Genomic DNA, 25394 nt, shown 5'->3' with positions numbered 1-25394 from the left:
ATTTAGCAGATATGCATAATGATTATTTCCGCCTCTGCTATTGATGATGATGGTGGTGATTATAATGACAGTGATGACAAACATTGGCTCCTTGTAGTTTTACTCATGTCACCTGCTTTTCTTAATGTAAAAGTTCAGTAAACAAGGCCACATGTGATTTGAATCTTTTCCCATCCTTCCTGCTGTTGTGTCTTCATGGACAGCTACCCTTTCTCAGGAAGGAAAACGCATGACATGTAATATTGAAAGTCATCTAATTCCTGCTGAACACCTTGATAAATGGGGCTGAAAGTGCAAATTAATCATTTGACCTCTTCTTCATGCTCTTAAATAAGCTATATCCTTATTTATTTTTGATGTATCTGACATTTCACCAAGTGTATTGTGTTCAGATTCTTTGGTATATTTTACGTTGACGGGGGCTGTACAGTGGTCAGTATTCCACACTCAAAAGTCTTTGGCACTTTCTACAGAGCAGAACAGACAGGTATTTTTTTTCTATCGTATGGTGTCAACCTTAACCTTGTATTTCTTTTTTCCTAACCCAAGACAATTTCAAGAATGATGATATAGTACTAGAATAAAGAGATGGATAACCAAGAAATGTTTTGCTTTTTTTGTTTTAGTCTAAAATATGGGTAGTAGCAGACTGTATGGTGGTATATACTGTGAGACGAAGTTTTGCCATCCCGTTAAATTCAAGGTCAACATCTCTGGGTGTATGAAGCTATTGTGGGCAGTGCTGGAGTTCAATGAGCAGGACTGCTTTATGGTAACATTGGATTTTTTTTAAATTATGGTTTTTAGCATCATTGTGATGAAGTACCTTCTTCTGCCGGGTATTGCACATCACTTTCACTGGATTAGCCAAAAACATTCATTTTCTAACTATTCTAGCCATCAAGAATTTCTAAATTTGATTTTACAGAAAATCTCACAAAATATGTTGATATTGTGATTAACAATTATATCTACTGTCTCTGATTTTATTGCCCAAACCTAAGTAGGCCAATAAATCAACTGGACTGATTTAACCACTGTTTTTATTCATTCATACATTCAGTTTGTGTTGAAACTGTTTTAGCGAGGTGTTGATATACCTGGTAATTTTGGAGGCTGCAGTTTATGGTGCTGATGAATCGTATTGCACTTATACTGGCAGCCATTTCTGTTATTTTGTCCACCCCATTTATATCCACGAGAATAGGCTAAATAACAGACACACCTTTCTATATAATGCAATACAATTCAACAGCACCGCAAAATACAGCATCCAAAATGATCATACCCCTCACTAAATCCAGCCCATGCTCGGGCCATATGCTTGTTTTCTCCTGGCGGAGTATACGCCTGGTTCCACGGCCCAGATGTGGCCCATATACAGCACGATTATCAGATGATACTTCCACATCTGGACCAATTCTGGTCCACACACAGAAAATCTTTGAGCTGTCAGCCAAAACTGGAAGATAAAAGAATCTGCCCAGATGTGGAAGTATACGGGCCAGACTCGGACCGAGAACCCAGGCATATGTTGGGCCAGAAGTTTAATTTTGCTATCTGAGATACAACCTACGTGAAGGGATCATTGTTGTCATGTGGGGATACCATGACCTGGATGATAGACGTACATGAGGGGAGGATTTACTTCAGGACTGTTGTATTTTAGCTAGGTGTACCTCATAAACTGTTAGTTGAGTGTATATTTGTTTTTCCAACTACACAATAGTGTGTTAAAACCTTTTATTAAATGTTCATACACTGTTTATAAAGGAGAAGTAACGTGTTCTGTTACTGTTACCACATAGAGGAAAGAACTACTTAATTTACAGCACCTGGATTTTAGATGGTACTTTTCTAATAAGTTTAGCTCCAATACACAACCCTGAACTCTGACCTTGGTTGCCAAATCCGTGCCGTATCCCCCTTTGAGGATTCTAGGAAACGCCGAGTATTTTCTTTTTCTTTTCTTTTTTTTTTATCTACTGTGTTTCAACCGGATAAGCTATGTCTTACACTACTGTGATAAGTTAATACAGCCCACGCACTACATGATTGGGCGATAAAGGGGTAAAGTCGTTTGGTTAATAACTAAACCCGAACTGGCAACTTCAAGGCAGCAGCGTTTCCTGTTCTCTTGCTCTTTAGACTCGCTCGCCATTTTGACACAGTCGAGTGGACGGCACGGTGAAGGTAGCAGCTAACTAGCAACGTAAACAACAGCAAAGGGGACGGCTTGAGGAGAAAATTAAGGTGAGAATCTGACTGAATCTGAGTTAAATATCTGTCTTAACTCGCTGGTTTCTAAGTAGATAACCGTTGGTTTCGTTTATTCCGAGCAGCGAGTGATGTATTTGTAGCTAACGGTAGGTAGCTGTAGCCGACCTCGAGGCGAGCTACAACCGTTACCGAGCCACAAGTCTTAACTGTGTTTTTCCAGTTTAAATAAAAGCCTGCTTTACCTTAATATTAAACAGTTCACTCAAAATTATATTTGGCAGATGTTCAGTTTTCACTTCTTGAGTTTCTTCTTTTCAGCGATGCTTAAATTTAACACAAATCTATCACGATGTGTCCTCAGGCTAAAATTAGGCCTAAGTGATGACTATTGTAGGGAGTACTCGGATCCATTACTGAAGTAAAAGTACAAATAACACAAGCTAGAAATACTCCATTGCAGATAAAAGCCCTGCATTAAAATAAAAATGTTACTTAACAAAAAGTGTGTAGGTGTAATCACGATAATGTACTACGGCTGCAAGTAACAATTATTTTCTTAATCGATTAATCCTCTCGTTAAGAAAATGGCGATTAATGTGTGTTATAATTTCCCACAGATTCAAGGTGACCTCTTCAGATGACTTGCCTGGTCAAAAGTCAATAATCCAAAGATGTTCACTGTACTATCATGTGTGACAAAGAAAAGTAACTAATCGTCACATGTGAGCGGCTAGAAACAGCATGTGTTCGACATCTTCGCTTGAAAAATGACCTAAATGGTTGTTCAGTCGTCGCAATAGTTGCTGAGTTATTTTCTGTGAAGTAATTGATTAATCAATTAATCATTGCAGCTGTAAAATGTACTTAAAGTATCAAAAGTTAAAATATTAAAGTTAGGAATTTTTGCTTAATGTCACTTAATACTGTTCTAGAGATGTCGAATTAACTTAATGAACATTTTTGAGGTTGTAGATTGTGGTGTTGTATTACTGAATTAATATGCTGTCCGCTCTTTTTACAACATTAAGGAAGGACAACGTTAGAAACTTACTAGTGTAATGTAAGATAACTCAGCGGCACCTCAAACTCCCACACAACCTCCAGAATCATCATAGATGTTGAATTAACACTTCTTTGAAACAGGCCCATCAAAACCTGAACATTAAACCCTCATGAAGGTAGGATTTACTGCAGCCCTATTGCATTATGCTGCATTACCTATAGCTAGGTGTACCTAATAAACTGGGCACTGAGCGTGTGAATATCGGGGGTATTAGTTTCAGCTTTGAGATCTTGAGACTGTCGCAACGTTTGATTGTAAACAACTGTAATGGAACTGGTTTGACCAGAACCTGGTTATAATGTGGCTTTGATCCTGTTCAGGTATGCCAAGTTTCACTATAGCTAGTGTGTTTCACTCCAGACTTGACTTAATGTGGCACTAGTCAGACCTTTATTCACAAGTGCAGAAAAGCATTGACATAGGAAAAGGTAACATATGCACAGTTTTCAGGGAAGTGTTGAACGAGGTGGTAAACCACCAGGAACATCTAATCATTAAATTAGTTGGTAAAAGATGGCCTAAACTGTAACCACAGTGTTTCCCACACAAAGAATTTACTTGGGCGGTCTGCCCAGGTATATTAACGGCTGCCAAAATATATTTGGCAACCCATCATACTGTGATGTGCTTAAAATGAACTGAGGGCAAAGTGAAGTCAGGATACTGACAAATATTAAATATTAAGCTGCCTCTACTCTCCAGCTGTTAAATGTTTACCAAATCTTGTGTTTTCCCATTTCAGCAGATAACAACATGAGTGGCTGTCGTGTCTTCATTGGCCGTTTGAGCCCACACGCCAGAGAGAGAGATGTGGAGAAGTTTTTCAAGGGATATGGACGGATTCGGGAGATCAACTTAAAGAATGGATTTGGCTTTGTGGTTAGTATCACAGACCACCTTTTTGTCAATCATGATCTCTGTTCCTGTCTTGTTTTTTGCCTCTACAATTACCATTTGTTTGCCCTTTTTTCAGGAATTTGATGACCACAGAGATGCAGATGATGCTGTGTACGAGTTGAATGGAAAAGAGTTGTGCAGTGAAAGGTAATAATCTGGTGTCTTTGTGTTCTGAGCACATTACTCTGGCAGTATTGTAACCAAAGAGAGGCGCAGCATTAGACTACCATCACAGCAAGGTTAGCTAATGCCGATGTTCACCATCCTCCAGTACACCCACCATTGGTTATTAATGTGGAAGGAACTGAATTAGAATCGGTTGCCTGCTTTATATTTATGGTTATTTCCCAAACACTTATTCTAGCTTTGGTGTAACTGTTAACTTCTTCTGCTCCCACTATGACTCAAAGGCTTCGTCATCTTGCAAGGACAGAATCAAAGCAACAGATCTGAAGTCAAAATGAATACTCCTGTGTTCCTGTGCTGCTACTTTTTGTAGCTGTGAATTGTGTAGGAGTCTTAATAGTTTGCAGTATATTCTAATGAGAATTGATTTGTGCTGCAGATAAATACCAGTGTAGTCACTGTCAGTGGTCTGCTCAGAGTGGTTCTGAGTCACAGTGGCAGCAGACATGACTCAAAAGTCGCTCAAAATAAGAAGCAAACAAGTTTGACTTTATCAGAGCTGCAGTGATTAGTCAAGTGATGAAAAATCAAATGATACTATAGTCATTTTTTAAAAGAAAAAATTCCAAACTTCCTGTTTCTAGCTTGTAAAATATGAGGATTTGATGCTTTTCCTTGCCACACATGATAGTGAACTGAATTTATTTGGATTTTGGTCAAACAAAACAAGACATTTGAAGACATCACCTTGGTCTATGGGAAAATATAACAGACATTTTTCACATTTTCTGTCATTTTCTTACAGCCCATTACTACATATAACAAATTTAAGTGAAAATACATGATAGGAAATCAGTCAGGGTGTTGCTAACTGTTTGCAGATGTTGGAGTCAGGGGAAACTTGGAGGTTGTGAAAAATGTCATCACGCTTCACTAGTCAATCTGCTCACATTACACCAGTGATATGTTGCAGTTATTTTTGCAGCAGCCATTTTGCCTGTTAGAAAAAAAACACTTTTGATTTCTTTTCAAACAAGAGAAACATTCATGACGAACAGCTGACACTTTTTAGACATTGAATCAGTGAAAGAATCTTTGGGTCAATTGACTATTTGTTTGATATTTTATCCAGATAGTTTTACTTAAATGCAGCACTTGCAACTATGAATCAGCCAACAATGCAGTAAAATCACCAGCATGTGTTTCATAGGAGACCTGGCAGTTGTTGCATTATTCACTGTCAGTTCCTCAGTTAAGGCATTTCTCTCTGCAGTCACCACCGATGATCTGTTTACTGTAAAGTAAGAGAGTGTTGATGCATCTAATCATGTATTTTCACCTAAAAGCACAAAAACTTAATCCAAGGATTTATTTTTAGTCAGCTCACATAGGATAGTGAACGTGACTGTAAATCTAGCCAGAGCTTTTTTAACAATTATCAACCTACATTTCCTTCTTAGACACATTATTAATTTAATTTGTTACTCATCTTATTCATGTTTTATCTAATGAATTTCTCACTCTGTCTCGTTAAGGGTCACTATCGAGCACGCACGCTCCAGAAGAGGAAGAGGTGGTGGCCCTGGAATGGGACGTTTCAGCAGCAGCAGCAGCTATCGCCCATCTCGCAGCAGTGGATCCAGGTACATTAGTCTTTAACTAGTTACTTAAAGCTTCTGCTCATGTTTTGGTACGGTCACAGAGGAAAGACGGGTTCTTGTCAAATTTCCAGTAAAGTAAAACCAGTAGACTCAGTCAGTTGAAATCTTGTGTCATGAGGAAAGTGTGTTTAGTTCACTTTATCAAATGTCAGCATGGATACATTAAAAGTTAATTGAATAGAAACCGGAGACACAGCTTTGCAAGCAAATGCAGTAGCAGGCAAAATATATTTGTGAGGAAATAAACAATTAAATCTCTGGTTCTGATCATCATACATTCGACTTGAGTGAGCACAGTGAACCATGACGACTGGGCCAGGGTGTTTATGCAGGTACATGTAATGTACTAATATAAAACTAAGAATGACTTCAAAGCCTGACAAAAATATAATTACATGCGTGTGGCAGAAAACACATGCACAAAACAATATTTGACTTTAATCTTTTAAGCAGGACTAACTGAGATAAAGTCAAAGCTGGTGGAAAATGAAAGCTTGTTGTTCTGCTGCTGCATCAAATTCAAATATTGACCCAGCTCTCAGGCTGGCAAAGTAAATACAACAGCAGTAAATTCAGGTGAATTTTACAGCCTGCATTCAACAGAGGGCTTCCCTGATTGATTTGGAAACATCTGTCCACACCTGTTTACACAAAAAAAAGTTTCATTAAAGACCGTCCTTCTTTCTTTGTCTGCCTGTACAGGTATGGCCCTCCTGTGCGGACTGACCACAGACTCATTGTCGAGAACCTCTCCTCACGGATTAGCTGGCAGGTAAAGGATCACTAAACTTTCTTATCTATCTCACAACACAAGCTCTTTCAAATTTCATAGTAATGACATGTTTTTTAAGTGAAGCAGCATTCATTTGATCGGGCCGGGTCAATTTGTTTGTAGTCAGATTACAATAAAAAAATGTACTCAACAGTTAATTGGCTAATTACAATAGAAAGCCCCCAGTTTTTTTGTTTACCTCCATCTACATAAGTTTTTCCGCACAAAAGCACATGTTACTGCTGGTCATGGGAATTCTAACCAAAAACATTTAACTGATTTTTAACAGCTGCTCTGATATGGTTTCCTTTACATCAGAGGTGAATGCACAACCTCCACGGAGGTGTCAGAAGTGTGTAGCGCCCTCTCCTGGTTGTTTTTCTGAATAGTGTCCATTTGGTGCCTCTCCTTACACGCAGTTGCCGCCGGTCTAAAGTCTTGGCTGGGCCCCGTAGCGGGTGAAAGTGGTCTAGCGCAGGATACGGTAGCCTTAGGAGGTCCGTAGCCACAGTCTGGAGGTTCTGTGGGCTGGCATCCCCGACTGCTGTAACCCCCCTCAAATCCACGGTCCCTACACTCTCCCATTTGGGTCTTTTTCTGTTGCTGATGGAGCTGGGGGGGGGTGTTGAGTTGGGCGCACACCCCTCCTACTACTTGCTCTCTGGTGGTTCCTTACTTGTGGAGGCCGGATGCTGAGTCAAGGCCGAGGTCGTTTCTCAAGGGCTTAACACTGCATTGGTTCCCATTTGCTATTTGGACAAGTGGCTCTATGCTAATATCTTCCTGGGTATGGAGCGGTAAGTAGCATAAAACTCATGTGATTGGGTTTGTTCAGGGTCGGGTGGTAACGGGGTGTAGAGTTTGTAGGGTCTCAAATGGGAAGCGGGGGGGCAGTTTTACTTTGTAAAGATTTTACGTCTTTTGAGCCAAATCACTTTTACATGAACAAAAAGATCAGGTTTTTGTTCACTTACCCATAGTACTGTCGTCATCCATCCCCTAATAAATACATGGAGATAAATAAGTTTATCTCACACATGCAGACACAAAATTTAGCACTGACTTGTACAAAAATGTCTTAAGCTTTGACACATAAAAACTGCTGTGTTACCTGTCAGGCGTCTTACTCAGAAGTTGAATTTGGTTTTTGGTGATGAGTAAAAAAAAAAAAAAAAAATACAATAAACGCGAATTCTTGGGGCCAAGTAATGGGACATAGAAATTGTTTTTAAGAAAAGGCAACACTTGTCCACGCTCACAAAGCATTTTCAGTGGCTCTTTTTGTTTACATGCCCTCCACTGAAATGGGAGCTTATCACAAAGTGACAAAAGACAGCATTAGATAACCCATGTTTCTGTGTGTGCTGGTTTCTTGCTGCCTGCTCATTTCTCTCCCTCCAGGTCAGAAAAAGGCTCTCACTGGCACCTCATGCTCTGTTCTGTTTTACTAATCCGGCTCTATGCTTTGAAACAGGATCTGAAAGACCTGATGAGAAAAGCAGGTGAAGTTACCTTTGTGGACGCTCACAGACCCAACAAAAATGAGGGGTGAGTTCTTCTTCTCATTGTCAAACTTCTCACTCTCTGTCTTTGTCTTCAGAGTTCGGTCCTAACGAATGTTTCTGCTTGAATACAGGGTGGTTGAGTTTGCATCTCGCAGTGATATGAAGAATGCCATCGCCAAGCTTGACGGGACGGAACTGAACGGACGCAAGCTGAAGATTTTCGAGGACAGCAGAAGGTGATTTGTCTTCACTATTTTTTTATTTTTTTTTCTATTGAAGATGTGTTAAAAACTGCTTTTTCTGCTGTTTGCACTTGTGTAGCTTTAAGTATGAGGAGGACAAAAGTGTTTGATCCTGTGATCTAGAAATCTGGTAGATGAGTGAACTCTTCACATGATGGTACAGTTTTCGGGAAATGCTGCTCTTTGCTTTCTAGCTGAAAGTTAAATGAGAAGACTCTAATACAGATGCACTCAATAGGAAGCTATAGCCAGCAATTAGCTTAGCATTAAGACTGATAGTAGATGGGAACTGCTCGTCTGACTCTGTCCAAAGTTAAAAAAAAACAAAAACAAACAAATCTTCCACCAACTCCACCTTAACAAGGGCAAGAAATAACACGTTGTCTAGACAAAGTGCCAGCTGGTTTGTTTTCCCACCAGTGATTGAACCCGACACATTGGGGGCCAACATCATTTATGACAACAGAGAAGATCTATGATTTATCAGAGAATTCAAGACTCTTATTTTTGCGTTAATATCCTGCTCAGTACGGCTTGAAGATTTGTCATGTTATTGTTTCTTGTCTTGTGTAAAACTGCATAACGACACAGGACTAATGTTAAACATGGCTTCTCTCTCTCTCTCTCTCTCTCTCTCTCCCAACAGTCACAGCAAGAGCCGCTCCCGTTCCCGCAGCTACTCTCGCTCAAAGAGTCGTTCCCGCAGCCGCAACCGCTCCAGGAGCCGCTCCAGATCTCTCAGCCGCACCCCAGAGAAGAAGACATCCGGAGGGGGCAAGGCCGCAGCCAGATCCCCCTCCAGATCCAAGTCTCGCTCCAAGTCCCGCTCCAGGTCTCGGTCACGTTCACGTTCACCTGCTCCCGCTCAGAACAAACAGTCTCGCTCCCGTTCACGCTCCCGTTCTCGTTCCCGATCCCGTTCACGTTCCCGCTCCGCCTCTGCAGACAGCAAGCACTGAGTCCGATACACCCGTAGGCGGTAAAATAGACTGGTAGTTGTTCACCATAGGCCTGTATGGTGACACGTGGTTTTGTTTCTTAATGAAGGGGAGGGAATTGCCTTTTACATGGCTTCTTTTGAAATAAGATCTTCAGTTCTTAATGTGCCCACTTTTGGCTTTGATTTTTTTTTTTTTTTTTTTTTTTCTTTTTTCTTTTTTCTTCTTTTTGTTAGTTTGTGCTCTCACAGGGAAAATATTTTTGTTTTCCTGTTACTTAATGATTTATACATTTCCCTCTTTTAAAAAGTCCCTTCATATTTTGATGAAATACTGAGTGAGAAAAATATTTTGATCGGTGATGATCACAACCTTGCAGCCTGTCGTCGCTGTCTGCCATGTTTTTGATTCCATCCACTCCTCTGTGCTTTGCCTGAGTGTTCAAGGTTAGCTGGGAATGGATTTTGACCCCCCCCCCCCCCAAATGTTGATGGGTGTGTTTTTGTCTGTAATGCGAGCTCCTGGCATTGCCGTGAAACTGTGATTCTGCTTCTGATGAGGCACCAGAACAGGTGCCTCTATACATGCTGCATTCACTGCCCTGATATGTATGTGAACATAAAAATGCAAACATCCCAGTTGGTGATTTTTCAGCTTTCTTGTGTAATGATATTGGAATCTGGCACTAATTTAGACTTTTTTTAAACACTGCTGTATCAGGACCTTGTCTTGTGTTGGTGATTAATTTTCTTTGCTTTTACTTTATCTCCAGCCTTGGCTTGTGTGCTGTTGTGTCTATTTCAGCAGGAAGAAATACGTTCATTGATTTGATACTAATAAAACTCACTGCATATTGTCATTTCTTTTTTTAGTAATGTCGACAAGGAGCGATTTAATTATTTTTTTTATATTTTGTGAATGCTGGGAGTCTCATACTAAAAGTCTCTGCAGTTCAACTGAATAAAGCTTTCTCAAACTATTTAATCTATCAGCCAAAATCATTTCAGTGCTGCGATTACAGCACAAATGTTGCTAAACCCCAGGTGTACACACATAAAATTCTTGATTTATATACTATCAGTCTGTTTGAATAATACTAATCAATTTAAATGGGAAAATTGATTTTAACTTGTTTAGTCAGACTCTCTAATCTGTTTCTCTTTCATAAAACAAAAGATTATTATATCTTTGGGGTATAGAATAATTCTCTAATTATGTAGACAGTGTGGATGATGAGAGAATAGTTAAATGCTCAATGTGACACGAGTATGATGCAAGACTAAATCATTAATTGTAATTAAGACACAAACACTACATTGTAGAACTGCACCGGGTTGTTAAATAGACAATCATGTCTTCAGATTAAATACATTTTAATATCCAGGACTGGTGGATGATCAACTGTATATTGTAAGTGACTGTAAGAGATCTTGGTGCCACCTCACCTGGAGGAACTACTTTTAGAAGGCCAGTATAAGAAAGTACTGTGATTTTCTTCTTTGTCCAAAGTGAGGAATAAATCCGCTCTAGATTCAGTATGAAGTGATCCGAGGAAATCTAATGGGTGAACACACTTCAGATTCCTGTTAGGGAGTTTTTTTACTACATATGTGACTTTAAGAAACAGATTTATGTTATCATGTTAATGCCAATATGTTTGAATAACCGTCAGTAAAGTAAAAAGTTAAGTTGTCCATTTGTTCATGAGGAGACAACTATAAATGGCACGAGAGGAGTGGCCATTGATAAAATAAGAGTGACGCTGTCCATGGATTAATATGATAACAGTTTATCCATCAGCTCATACTAATCCTTAAGATGCACGCCGTGCACTCTCTGAAAACCTTGACAGTGAATGAAGTTCAACATGTTTGTTACGGAGCTTGTTCAACAACTTAGAGATTTAGTTGTATAAAATAGTGTACTACAGAACAAAGGGTCATTGAGCACTTACAGCATGTTCAGCTTCAACCACACTGATCACCACATGGTGGCAGTGCCTTCCTATTGTACAATGACAGTCAGCTGGACATTAGGGAGGATACCTGGCTGTGCTTAATGAAAACAACTGATCAATGTTCACTATCCAAATAAATATTAACTTACTCATTCACAATTAGAAAGTTGTTCCTCACATGGTTTGGTTGGTGACTTGGTCAAAAGTACCTCAGCAGGGCAGGTGTGGGAACAGGTATGGGTTGTTCCAAGTGAATAATTGTACCTTAATTATAATAAAGAAAACAAGCTCAGGTAACATCAAAACACTGAGGTGAAGTGGGTAGTTAAAATGCAAACATCCAAATTAAAAAAATAATAAAGGGAGAAAGTCAAACTCCTCCGCTTCTCCATTTGGGTGTTGTTCTAATATAAGCAGCACTGTCACGTGTAAAGGTGTAAAGGTACTTCCGTTGGCATCAGTGGACTCTATATGCTTCAGGACTCTCTGCAGTATCAGTGTGGGAGTGGAACCGACCCGGCCCGAGTCCACGGATCCGCCCAAACCTGCACTGTCTGCACCTGCCAACGCAGTCAAGAGGGCCTTTCAATGACGTTTTCCCAGGGAGAAAGTATGAGGGGTGGTTAGTGCCACAAGATAAGCCAGCTGACTAAAACTGAAAGCTGTGTCATTCAGCTGCCATCTGCAGCAGGAAATTAGTGCCACCTTAAGAAATAAAAAAATAAAAAATCTGATCTGTTTCTCATTGTAATGACCAAATTTTACTGTGGTGAGATCATGTGAGGACCAACTGTGTGATGGTGTATGACAGAGCATGTCTTTTCACTGCACTGTCAGCTCAAATATTCCAACCAAGAAAGGAAAAAGGAACATTTTTCAGGCTACAAACATAAATATGTCAGCCTTGGTTCAAAGGTAATGAATGCAGCAGGGAAGAGAATCTGATTATTGATAAGCTGTGGTGAAACAGACGTTTTACAGTAACAAGGTTATTGTTAGCCAGATCTTATGTCTCAGCACTTTGTTTGAGCTGCAGAGATAAGCAACCTCTTTAAAAGATAAATACCCGGCAATGTCTTATAAACCCATTTACCAATGACAATACAATGCAATCCTCTTTTTATTTTTAATTTCTTTATTTTTACAAGGCTGCTCTGAGCTCATGTTGTTATCTTTAAATTACTGTTTAATTAGATAATCATTACAAAATCCATATACAACAGAGAAAAGCCACATATCGTCACATTTGAGAAGCTGAAATTAGAAAAACTGTTGTTAAATGACCTTACACATATTTATCTTTTAATAAAATTAAGATGCTAATGCTAATACACAAGACACACAAACTTTGGCACTGAGATTTTGAGTATAAAATGCATTTATTATTTATTATTAATGAGTAGTGCTTTGTGAAATGCAATATAATGCAATAAGGGAAACCAAGCCAATTTTTAATCAATATTTGTAAAACTTGTTTGTGCCACTCCTCCTCGGACTCGTGTGGCACTAATCACCCCTCATACACTGGGAGCAGCGTGGTAGGCACAACAAGCTCAGCGGTCGGTCCGTTCACTCCAGCGCTGCTCCCACTGCAGAGTTCCTCCCCGGCACAGAGGACCACACCGACCGGCCCGGCTCAACACGGACGGAGAAATGAGCTCGTCCTCCGCCGTTCACATCACACTAACGTGAGCGTGTGACTGCTCTTCTTCACGGACACACACACACACACACATACACACACATACACACACACACACACGCACACACACACACACATACACATACAGAAGACCCGCACTGGTCTGCTGTTTACAAATCCCCAGCTTGGTGTCGGACAGTCCCACCCGCAGCCCGGACCATGGCGGAGAGAAGTGGCCGGTTGAGTTTCCCCGGCAGCGGGGCTCTCAACAGACCGGTGCCCATGAACCTATTTGCAACATGGGAGATAGACGGATCCTCCCCGAACTGCATCCCGAGGTGAGTCCCTGCAAGCATGACAAGCCATTGTCCTTTTAAACTTTAAAGCCTGTGTTTTGCAATGCGCTAGGCGTGCAGCCTGCACAGTCATTTGTCAGATTGCTAACGTTACAGCTGCACAGCGGCTTACCACCGGCTAGCTGTATCATCATGCCAGGTGGATGCCCATGCAGGCCCCGCAACGGGGTAATGCAATCATGCAGCCATCTGCTCTGTTTTGATGTTGTGGTAAATAGAAGATGTATGGCTTCAAGTTGGTGAGCACCATTTGGCAGGCAGCCACTAATACAGACAACTCAGAAACAAACAGTGCAGCCTTAAAACAGGCTGTAAATGTGTGTATTCTGCAGATAGATGTTGTGTTGAAGGCTCTGAATGCTCATAATCACCCACTCAGTTGTAATGATGGATAACCAGCTTTATGCCAGATCATTGTGCCAGGCTGCACCATGGAGACCATTTGGCTCCTGTGACCCCCAGAGACTCAGAGGATGAGTTCACACTGCAGGTGTTCAGTGTCAAATTCTGATTAAACTCTCTGGGGCAACATTTTATTGTTAAACAACGCATGGTGCACTCAGCTTTTCCCAGATCTTGTGACTGTATCACGCAGCCTTCATCAATGTCATGCAGATTGATTTGTTAACACGTGAGGTCAGAAGCTGACATGACTGCAGCCAACAGTTATTTTCATTATGAATTTATCTATTGATAGTTTAGTCTTTAAAATGTTAGAGAATAATGGAAAATTCCCATCACAGCTTCCCAGAACTCAAGGTGATGTTCTCAAATTTGCATTTTTTAAATCAGACAAACAGGCCGAAATCCAAAGATATTCATTCTACAATAATGTAAAACAGAGAAAAGCAGCAAATCTTCACATTTAAGAAGCTTCAGTCAGCTAAACGAATGGCTTCAATTATTAATCGACTATTAAAACAGTTGTACTTAAACTTTCTGTCAATCAACTAATTGATTATTTGACTTAGCATATCAGCTCTTTTAGGACTTCTTGTCCACGTTGGTTGATAAGTCAAACATGGAAGTTTATTCCTCATCTTGAAGATAATACTTTTATAAAACAATTGTAACTCAAGGTCCACTTACTGTTTTTATCTGCCGTGTTCGGCTGTATCACATAATCACGAGGGTTTGTTTGTATTATTTTTTTAAAGGTAGATAATAACAAATATCAGTCTGCGTAAAATCAAACACCTGAGCTGCCCTGCGTGACTGATGATGAACATTATCAAACACCTGGGGTCATGCAGACGACTGAAGGACACATCCATAACCGAAACAGTGACTCTCTGGTTCCAGCTTCTCGGATCTGAAGATTTGTTTGTTTTCTCGTCCTTCTGAGATAAAACGATGAATATCTTTTGTTTTGGACTGTCGGTCTGAAAGCGTTTCTGATTCAATCTTGGGAATTTGTGATTTGGCGTTTCATTATTTTCTCATAGTTTTCAGACCGAACAATGAATCGAGTAATCGAGACGATAACTGGCTGATTAACTGATCATGAAAATGATTGTGAGTTGCAGCCGTGGTTCATATCTCTGGGTTTATTGCACTGGTAAAATAGTCTGCAGCATTGTAAACTGGCCATTTAATCAAACCACATCCAATTGTTTCATGTGACTGTTAAGCCCTTTTGGCATTCAGTCACAGACCTGCTACGCCATTACAAGGTCTCTTGCATTTTCTTATCAATTAATCTTCCTTTTATTTATTTATTTATTTATTTAGGATTAATAAATTGATCGTGTTGTCCATAAAATGTCGGAAAAATCCCAGAGCCCAAGGTGGCCTCTTAAAACTCATTGTTTTGTTCGACCAAAGGCCAAAGATCTTCAGTTGAGTGTCACATATGACAAAGAAAAACAATGAATCCTCACATTTAAGAAGCTGGAGCTGGAGAATGTTTGGCATGTATGCTTGAATAATTACAGAGACAATCGATTATCACATAAGTTGCTAATTCTTTTACATTTTTTTTTCATTGATGGACCAACTGAATATTCAACCGATAGTACAGAGGACTGCACACTTCTGTTATAGTTGTTCATCCTTCCTGAAGTGTGGGGTCACAACAACGGTCACACTGCCGCAGATCAGACATATGATCTACGCTGAACCTCAGTGACCTTGCACCTACATGCGATGTTGGTTTAACTACTGTACGCTCTGTCATCAGCTGCAAAAACACAGTGAAGACCTCAGAGGAAGTGGTCGGAAAAAGACTGGAAGAAACCTTTTTTTTTTCCTCTCAGTCTAATGTTTCTGGAGATTTGATCCAAGCTTTTCGATATCATGTTGAAACATGATAAATATTCTGCTTTTCTTTTTTTTTTTTTTCCTTTCCACTCGCACAAGCAAATGCACATTTTTAGCCTGATGTAATGACAGAAATGAAGGAGTTTGTGGTTTAAACTCCACCCGACTAAAACCTGCTGCCAGACTTTGGTCAGCAGCTGTGGAGAAGGGAAAACATCTGTAATTAATACAGGAGTATATGAGGGAATATATGTGTGTTTATTTATTTTTTTAACTGATGACTGCCTCTCCTTAGCCTCTCTCTATCCTCTTAAGTTAATACCTTCAGTGAGTATTACATTGCATGGCTTTTAGCTGAAATAAGACTAACTCATTTCCAGGAATAGCAAAACTGTGATGTGGACTATTGGATAAAAAGGTTCCTGTAACTAAAAAGTTCCCAGGTTCAATCCCCCGTGACCCCGAATATCTGCCAGTAACATGAACAGCGTAGTTCAGTCATATGAAGCCGCTTTACTGTGTGCATCTACTTTATTTACCGTGTTAGTTGCCTGCGCAGTGAGTTTGTCTGAACGGAGGCTTCACTTCTCGTGCCGATCAAGATCACTGCAGATCTCTATTGACCGCTGTCTGTCAGTGCAGACAACAGGGAACTCGCCTTGTTAACCAGATGTCAAGTCAACTGCCTCATCCTGTGACATCAGCCTCTTAAGGTGGATCAACAAACTGACCGCTGCTTATCTGCAGAGGGTAAAACCTGTTTTACAGCAGCACTGCCTTAATATTTCATTTTCTTAAAATGGAAACAGTCGGAGAGTTTAGAGAGAGTCAGCAGAGCAGAAAACACGGGAGAATCTATTTGCAGATTTCGGCATAACATCTAGACGTTGGGCAGGAAAATAAGGGGCACTCAATGTTTTCACACATTTCATTTCATTCTAAAAATCGGTTTTATTCGACCTTCAATATACTGACTCTTCAGAGTGAAATGAGATTTGTTCAAAATGTTGTGATGTTAGGAATAATCTTGAGTTATGTTGCCTATGAGGCTAGCTGTTTCCCCCCGTTTCCAGTCTTTATGCTAAGCTAAGCTAACCGCCCTCTGGCTCCAGCCTCATATTTAACTGAAAGATATGAGAGCAGTATCGATTTTCTCTTGGAAAGAAAGAAAAAAAAAAACAAGCACATTTCCCACAGTGTGGAACTATTTTCCTCGTTGTCAGGTTATGGATTAATTAAAAATTGAATACATGCATTTCTCAAAGCAGAGTGAGCACGTCTGGTGTGAAAGTAAACATCAGGCCATTTAAAGCCATGTAAAACTTAAACAGCTGGATAGTGGAATCACTAATGACACTGGTGTGGTATGGTGGGAAGACATGGGAAAATATTGAGCTTGAAAGTTCACACTTGACCTCAAAATAAACAAATAAAGTAATTCACGGTCACTTTACAAGCGTTCACAGGAAACCCATCTCGCAGACTGCTCAGCAGATGGATGCTTTTTATTTCATATGGGGGAATATATTGGAGGTTGAAAGTGGAGAGGGCTGGTGACATGTTTTAGATTTAGGATTTTAGGCGTGATCCATGCTGTATCTGTTTACCTTGCATGGGTCCATCACTGTTGTAACTCAGCTAAAGTTACTGTCTCTCATAAGGGACCAGGTTGCATTTTTAATTTGAACCGGTACACCGTGTTCTTCTCCTGATTTCGTGTATTTATCCTGTAGTTTCTTTTTCATGCGTCCATAAACCCCGCTGGCAGTGGCTCGGAGGTCTCTGAAGCCCAAGGCTATTAGGCTGGGAGGCTTATAGAAGTGCTGTCTCTGCAATGATCTCACGTTTCATGGAGTCACATCAGGACATGTGCCACGCCATGCTGAGATGATTAATAATAACCTATCATAGGTGAGGGAGGGGCCTTAATCACCTAACTCAGAGGGTGGCTGAACGATAACTGCCTGTGGTTCGGATATCCAGATGTCAGATTCAGATGCATGTAACTCCAAGAACTAGCGGGTGAAATGCAAATGTTGCTGTGTACTCTTTTTATTAGGCAGCGCAGAGCGTTTACGAGGCTCTGGTCTAGGCTGCTTCTTATAATCTGAAGCCAGGATATGAAGTACTTGAGGGATACTTCATCCTACAAGGGCTGTCCTTATTATACTCCTCAGCAGAACTGCCTAAGTGTCTGACTTACATTCTGAGTGTGAATGTGAAATGCACTCCTAAGATCTGTCACCTCATCGTGAGAGGCATTTGAGTGAAAGTGTGGCTTTCCGTCGCTCAGGGTGTGTCAGCGTGTTATAATAATTGCATGCTTATTCCTAAAGATGGACACGTCTTCTAAGAAGCCTCTTCAGCCCCTTCTATCCTGCGTGCAAAATCAATCACGCTGGCGATGTTGCCACCGAAGCTCTCTCCTCTTAAGAGCCAAGGGCAAAGAGCTGCGTTTCATCTTGGTATTTTTGAAGTGGGCATCAGTTGCATTTCTGCACATCAGCCCACAGGCGTGAGGCTAAGTGTTGCGAGAGATGGGGGCCAGTCTCTGAGACAGAGCCGGGATTGAACGGGCCCTCGAGTGGCAGCTGGACCCAGTAGGCTGTCATATTTGGGCCTGTTGGAGGCGAGAGTGCTGAGATGTCGCTTTGAGCAGCAGAAGAGACACTCACTCTTTTGTCCCCTGGCTGCCTGGGATGCTCACACTGCGGGAATTTAGAGTAGGATGAATGAGAGGCAGTTAAAGCCTTTCATTGTTTTATGTTCCTCGTGTTGTTCCTGTTGTCCTGCGCTCAGTGCCGCTTCTGTACCAACGTTTGGGAGTTTAAACAAGACGAAGCGTCTACAGTCGCGCCAGCAGCTCTGTGAAGCTGTACTTGCTGCTTTGAGCTAAATGCTAACACCAGCATGCATGATGTTTAGCAGATATAATGTTTACCATCATCACCAGTTTGCTACATTTGCTAATTAGCACTAAACACAAAGTAAAAGTGAGGCTCATGGAAATATCCTTATTTTATTTTTGATTTTGTTCAGATGATGGCGACATCACCCAATTTTGTGCCAATCCATCCAGGAAATGTTGAGATATTGTTGAGATAGCATCAACAGTCATTAGTCATTCATCCTCTGGGAACCATGAATATCTATACCAAACCTATACACCAAAGATGTCGAGAAATCTTAAGTGTATAAGTAAACCTACTGGTGGCGCTAGATGAAAAGTCAGGGGATCACCATTTTCATTAAGATGCATCCTCTGGGGACCATGAATGTCTGTACAGAATGTCAAGCCAATCCATCCCATATTTGTTCAGATATTTCAAAACCAAAGAGCTGGACCAACTGATCAACACTGTCATCCATAGAGCAATGGCTTTTAGACTGGACTGATTCGTTCAAACTTAAACCATACAGCTAATCACCTGATGAATAACAAAGTCATTGGAGCTTATTTCACACCTTATAGATACGTGTTATGAAACCGGTTTGACCTCAGACTGTGACGGCCCTTTCTGCTGTGGTAATGTCACAGGACATTTTGGGACTTTTCTGTCTTTGTCTCAACCTTTTCGGAAATTTGTCAGTTTCACTTTGGCTGATTAACTATGATTTGATTTAGGTCCAGATCCGGCCCTGTGTTTATTAAGAAACAATAACACCTCCACACTTTAATCAGCAAAAGACGCTATGTTATGGGTTTACCGCCACTTAAATATCCATTGTGGTGTTTTGTTTTGTCCCTGATTTTTAACATAGAAAATTACTGGCTTGTCATGCCGTTATAAAACAATGTATGGTAATGAACTTTTTAATTATCTAACGTCTGGAGGGCTCCGATCATTGTATCTTCATCTGATATTGAGGTTACTCCTCTTTCCCCCTCCCTTTTTTGAAGTTGAATAAATAATTGATCGTAGGGCTGTGACTAAAAAAACAGAGTCATTCAGTCTCATGCTGCTGCTCACTTCTCATACAGATGTCTTAGTCAAGTGAATCTCCCTGCCATGTTCTTTGAATGTTAAGTCAGAGGGCCTTATGTAAGATATCCAGCCCCCCCCCCCCCCCCCCTCCATTTTGCTGATGCAGCATGACCTGGAGGACAGACGGGGCAGGACAGGAAAGGGCAGTCGCCTCCTCACTCCACACACACCCTCACACACACATCTGAGATGCTTTGTGACTCTGCAGGCCGATCAATTTTGCCTCCAGCTGACTTTTCCCCACGCCTCAGTGCCCAGCGCCTTGCCCGACCGCCTGCTTTTTATATTCTTCTATTATTTCCCCACAGACAATATTTGATTTTAAGGACCCCGTGTTGATAATATCTCTTCAGCTCATATTTAAATCCACTGCCTTTCTGCAGAATGAGATCAGGAGCATGAAAAATGACGGTCTGTGTATTTTGTGTGTCCACAAACGAGGTGAAATACTGAGCAAACCTGACATGCACAATATGGGACTGTTTACATTGAATATAGCTGGTGTTCTTGAACTGCCAGAGGGGACGAGACTCTAGTCAGGAGTCAAGGCCTGCGGCAGTCTGAAGGGTATTATACAACTGATAAAGTGTAGACATAAACACCAGATTACTGTAAATAGCCTGATTTAACCCGAATGTTAAGAAATAGCACAGCAGCATAGAAAGGAGTTAATCTTCTTTTGGGTGAATGAAGGTTGTGAAAACTGCAGAAAAATGAAGCTTTTGTGTGTGAGGAGATTAACGCCTTCGAGCTCAGGAGCTTAAAATGTGTCACTCTGCAATATTCTACATGCATCTACAGCACTGATGTTTTATTAGCAAATGCTCCTCTAATTAAATTCATGCTAATTGGAAGATGGGACAGGCACATGTGCCACCTGAGATATGGAGTCGAGAATGACATTTCTTTTTCAGTTCAGCAGCACATTGACTTACTTGAAAGGAAATGTCAGCTCTGATGCAGCAGAGCTAAACCGACCTTGGCCAATCCGTATGTCAGTGTAAATGTTTAGTCCAAGGGCAGGATGTCCTCCTCACTGGGTCCTTTAGTCCAAATAGACCTCAGGGTGACGGAGAGCAGACTAAATGGCTTCCAGCTGAATCTGACACATGATAAGAACAGCTTACTAATAAGATATCAAACGGTTCATCAGCAGAAATGACTCAGTAAAATGTAACGCTTCAGTATATTCAATTAGGTTTGCTACCAGTCTGAGCAGCGGTGGATAAATCTGTGCACATTTCATTTTAAGCATCGGAAAGATTGTTGCTTGGCCTTTAAAACTCAGCTAAAACAAGGCGATCCCTTGTTGGTAGAATTTGTTGAACGTTTTCAAAATGTAATTTCCTCTGTTAAAGGTGCTATTTCTAAGTTTTGCTGTTGCTACATAGCTAACGTTAGCATTAACAGCTGTTTACATACATGTCGCGAGTTCAGCGTCAAACTTCATCCCTTCACTCGCCAACAGCTGTCTCCAGCAGTAGGAAGCGACGCCAATGTCAACTCTTGTCTCTAACACGTCTTTTTTCTTCTACTGCAGTTAGCACGCTAACCAGCTAGCCCCGGCCCACCTCATCACTTTCCGACTCACTGTAGCCTCCAATCCGCCCTGAAGACGTAGCGCTGCTCAGAGGGCGCATTATAATCTCTTGTCTTGTAAATGCAACAATGGCCGAAGCTCTTGTCAAGTGATTATCATCACCACACGCTCACGGCAAGAAATCGAGTTCAGCAGCAGAGAGGTTTTACAGTCCACGTCTTTACTCTTCCTGTTCACTTTCATTTTCAGTGAAAAAGCTGTAAAACCCAACTTTGTGCTTCCTGCTCCACTACAAATAGCAGACAAGCAAATTTAGCAGCTAGCTAGTGAACATATTCTGAGCATTAGCAACCAAAGAGTCGGCTATTTCCTCTTCAGGAGTTGGTGGAGACCAAAACAGAGCTGAAAGGAGAGTTAATACTGCAAACGTGTGAGACGCACATAAGCCACAACAACTTTATAAGGTGATAATATGTCAGTTTTGTGCTTGTAGCTTGTTCTGTTGCCACAAATGAATTAATGTCTAATGTTTGGATAAAACAATTAGCTGATTTATCATTAAGATGACCGACTCTTAATTGTTTGAAATATTAATCAAGCAAAAATGCTAAATGTTTTCTGGTTCCAGCGTCTTCAAAATTTGTTGCATTTCTATGTTTTTATTTATTGTAATTTAATATTTGGGGTTTTCGACCGTTGGTCAAACAAAACAGGCCGTTTGAGGACGTCGACCTGGACTGTAGGAAACTGTGATGAGCACAATTTCCCAAGTTATTATTATTATTATTATTATTATTATTGTTATTATTGATGAATGAGGAATTAATTAATGATGGAAACAAATCTTTTCTTGTTCCCTAAAAGCAACTATAGCTAGTTTGATGAAAAAAATCTTGACTTAAACTTCACTTTCTCTTGAGCTTTCAAACACATCTCACTGTTTTCAGTAGTGAATGGATTTGAGGAAAAAGGTTGAATCTGGACCTGAAGTTAAGATTCTTGTTTGAAAAGATAAAGAAAGAAGTTTGATGTCCTGCTTCAGGTCGACTTGTTTCACTCTTGTCAGTAACGTTTCCCCATTTCCACATTATGTTCACGTTAGTTACGATAATGTTCGCCTCATTTTTAAACCTAAATCCACAAATCCCATTTCCATCTCAATTCTCCTAATAGATAAATTCCATTTCTAAAGAATGTCATCGTGTAGAACTGGGTTTTCTGTGATTGTTGGCTGCAGAGGGTGACCTTATTTCCAAATGTAGCTCAAATTATCGGAATAGCTTTGTGATTACACGGGGCATCCAGGGGCTTGTTTACTTTGTCCCATGTTCCAGCACTTTTGGGGGTAATGCAGAAAATGAGGTTAACGAGCTGAAAAGGCAGAGAGAGAGAGAGAGAGAGAGATGTGTCAAAACTTTGGGCCAGATGTAGATGAGATTATATCGAGGCAGCTTGCGAACAGTGGAGGCTTAGTGTAGTGAAAAGGAAATGTGACATTTCTAGAGCTGTGTGTGCTGGCTGCCTGGTCTGTCCCTGAATAATATGTTGTTATATATATATAAAAGGTGTCTTTGTAGTTCAGGGACACATTTGAGGGGAATGTTGATGAGCTGTTCTTCTATTAACAGCAAATTCCTTTCAGCCCTCAAGATTACTTTTGGTTAATATTGTTATTTTCCGTCTTTGAGAGGTGAAAAACGTTAGGGAAATGCAGGAGGACGTTTTGCTGCCGTCTTTCACCGGCAGAAATGCCCCTTTTAATCTTTAATGTCACTCAATACACACATACTGTGCTCACAGAAAAATTAATAACATGGACTTTTCCTGGATGATTGTCTCTAGGTGAAATTAAATTTTCTGCCTCACTAGTGTTTCAGCTGCTCTATTATCAGCCTCCATTGGGTGAAGTAAGTCAGGCAAATTTTTTACATTTACATTTTGCACTCAAGGCGTTCAGACGGCGTTATTATTATTCCCAGTGAGTGCCACGTTTTGATTCATTTCCTGACATCTTGATTTGTTCTTTCATCCTCATATTGATTGTTCTGGCCCGTGGAAATGTGAATTCCTGCACTGAGTGGAGCTTTTGTTTATCCGTGCAGTCATATTGCCAGTATGGCTGTTTCTGATTTCTGTCCAAACAGAGACTTCCAGGGAAATCCTTGTAATACATTACTCATTCACTCATTTCCATAGAAACAGTGTTTGTATTATTTCGCACTTTGGTGGTGGCAATGGCAAAAAGCTAAGGCTAAGGAACATTGGTTATTGATTATTGATGTCGTGCCTTTCTTGATAATTTGTTCCCCATCAAACCCTCTGCATTTTGTATAATCTCTAATGAATAAACCCATTTTTCCTTCTTGTAGTTTTGGTTAATTGCAGGAAGGCCCTGTAGGCCAGATTGCGGGCTCTCCTCCTGCAGCAGCCAGTGTGAAAAGAGGGAGCTGCTATTTCAGTCCTCCCTTCACTGAGGCTTAAAGAACTTTTTCTGAATTCAGAGCATGGAGGAGAAATGTAGGTCAGGATCCTTTTTAGAAGACTTGCAGTCGGCAGGAGAGCTTAGAAAGGTTTAACATATTGTTGTAATTAGGGAAGCTGCTGTGCCACGTCTGGCATCTCGCTCCTGGGTGGCTGAGTCATATGACATCGGTCGTATTTTCCAGCGGACTCCTCCCTGATGTATCGCTGGATAGATGGACACAGCGAAAATCCTAAAGGTTGGCACCGGAAACCAAAACCTTTCATCTCTGCCCCTGGACGACTGTAGAAATGAGCATTCATTATCACTGCCAGTCAGAAAATAAGCATCGGTTTACACGCCTGTAAACATAACCTCTCCGGCCTCCCAGATGCTGAGCAAGCCGCGGCAGTGTGGTCCTGCTAATCTGCTGCAGCACAGGCATCGACTGAAGCTGCAGAGAATGAGTGACTCAGAGGATTCACACAGACCTCACATTCAGTCGGGGAACTGTAATTCTCTAATAGCTCAGTTTATACAGATCTAGTCCAGAAAGGAGGGATGTTTCATGTCTGACCTGTCTTTAAAATAGAGCTTTGCTGTCTCTTTAATCCATATTTGTTTTTAGCAGACAGTGGATATTAAAAGCTTCAGTTACAGCTTAGAGAATAGACAGGCTTGTCTTTGAAATGGGTTACGGTGTGATTGATGTGTGACCCTGTCAGAGAAATATCCGGTTCTAGCAACAGTAAAACTGGACGTAGAGATGGAGCCGGTTGTCCAGAAACGCTGCAACAACAGCAACATCTGTCAGAATCACAACAAAGCCGTATTTCTCTATGCTCAGTGTGTTCCCAAATGTTCATGGCGTCGAAAAAATATGGCTCCACACATGGCCTCCAATTTTTATTAGTGCATCTAGCTGTTAGCTTAGCGTTTGACGGTAAAGACAAACGTAATCTGCTGAAATTGAAAGCAACTGACACAAACTGTGTATGAAATGTGTTGTTATATTTAGAATATATTACTGTTTGAACAGACTGGGCAGACGGACAGACAGAGTGGTCCTTTTTTTTTAAAAATAAAAAAGGGCTTTAAAGCACTCTAGTGTATAACATCCACTCTAGCCACAGACACACATTTAGTTCATAAAGACCTTTAACAGACCATCAGATTAAAACAGTTGTAGGTTTAGGTGGTTGAAACGTGACCCTCTCAGACACATCCGTCAATAGGCACTGATATAAATGGACAGAGTGCTCCTGCGTGTCCATTTCCAGCCGACCCTAAAATGCAGAAACCTGTCAGAGCGGCGATGAGAGCTCCTGCCGAAGGGCTCTTCAACCAGCAGTGCAGAGATTAGCGCAGATGTGGTTTCTCTGTTGTGACTGTGCACTTCATTTGCAGACTGCTCTATAATTACTCAGACAAAAGAGCCACAGCTAGACCACCTTTTTTGTTTTTTGTTTTTTTTTTTGTTTTGCAATTATATGTCCCGTTTACAGACTCTCGACGGGTATGAAAATCATTATCTAGGACACTTCACATCCTGGTGTAATGGGATCTGAAGTGTCTGTTTGTTTAATCCATCTTTGGTCTAAATTTTGGTGGAGGAGGGTCAGTTTTGGGTTTGACTGAAGCTTTTTAAAAATGCACAGATTGGCCTGATGGAGACGACATTTATGGTCACGACTAACGATTAATAAAGACTTTCATTATTGATTAGCCTGCAGATTATTCTGTGGAACATTCAATAAATGGCGCGGTCT

General features: G+C 40.8%; 2 protein-coding genes across 3 annotated transcripts in view; both read left to right on the top strand.

Moving 5' to 3' along the window:
• The first annotated feature begins 2157 nt into the window (after window positions 1-2157).
• Window positions 2158-10403, top strand: LOC111225282 (serine/arginine-rich splicing factor 5-like). 2 transcript variants are annotated; one of them, XM_022750053.1, is made up of 8 exons: window positions 2158-2253; window positions 4029-4162; window positions 4257-4327; window positions 5842-5949; window positions 6670-6739; window positions 8214-8287; window positions 8376-8480; window positions 9133-10403. In XM_022750053.1, exons 2-8 carry the CDS (start codon window positions 4037-4039, stop codon window positions 9443-9445), a joined length of 867 nt encoding a protein of 288 aa, XP_022605774.1. In that variant the 5' UTR covers window positions 2158-2253; window positions 4029-4036; the 3' UTR covers window positions 9446-10403. The 2 variants fall into 2 exon arrangements, with proteins under 2 accessions (XP_022605774.1, XP_022605773.1); XM_022750052.1 differs by having other exon boundaries at window positions 4026-4162.
• A 2616-nt stretch (window positions 10404-13019) lies between these two features.
• The window catches only part of pacs2 (phosphofurin acidic cluster sorting protein 2), a 61145-nt gene continuing 48770 nt past the window's right edge, over window positions 13020-25394 (top strand). The window contains exon 1 of the mRNA XM_022750057.1: window positions 13020-13361. Coding sequence (XP_022605778.1) covers window positions 13243-13361 — 119 coding nt within the window. The 5' untranslated portion in view covers window positions 13020-13242. The remainder of the gene's footprint in view (window positions 13362-25394) is intronic.

The sequence above is a fragment of the Seriola dumerili genome, unplaced genomic scaffold (genome assembly GCF_002260705.1).
Source record: "Seriola dumerili isolate Sdu_G_001 unplaced genomic scaffold, Sdu_1.0 BDQW01000149.1, whole genome shotgun sequence".
Taxonomy (NCBI): Eukaryota; Metazoa; Chordata; class Actinopteri; order Carangiformes; family Carangidae; genus Seriola; species Seriola dumerili.
This window is presented reverse-complemented; position numbering and strand designations above follow the sequence as displayed.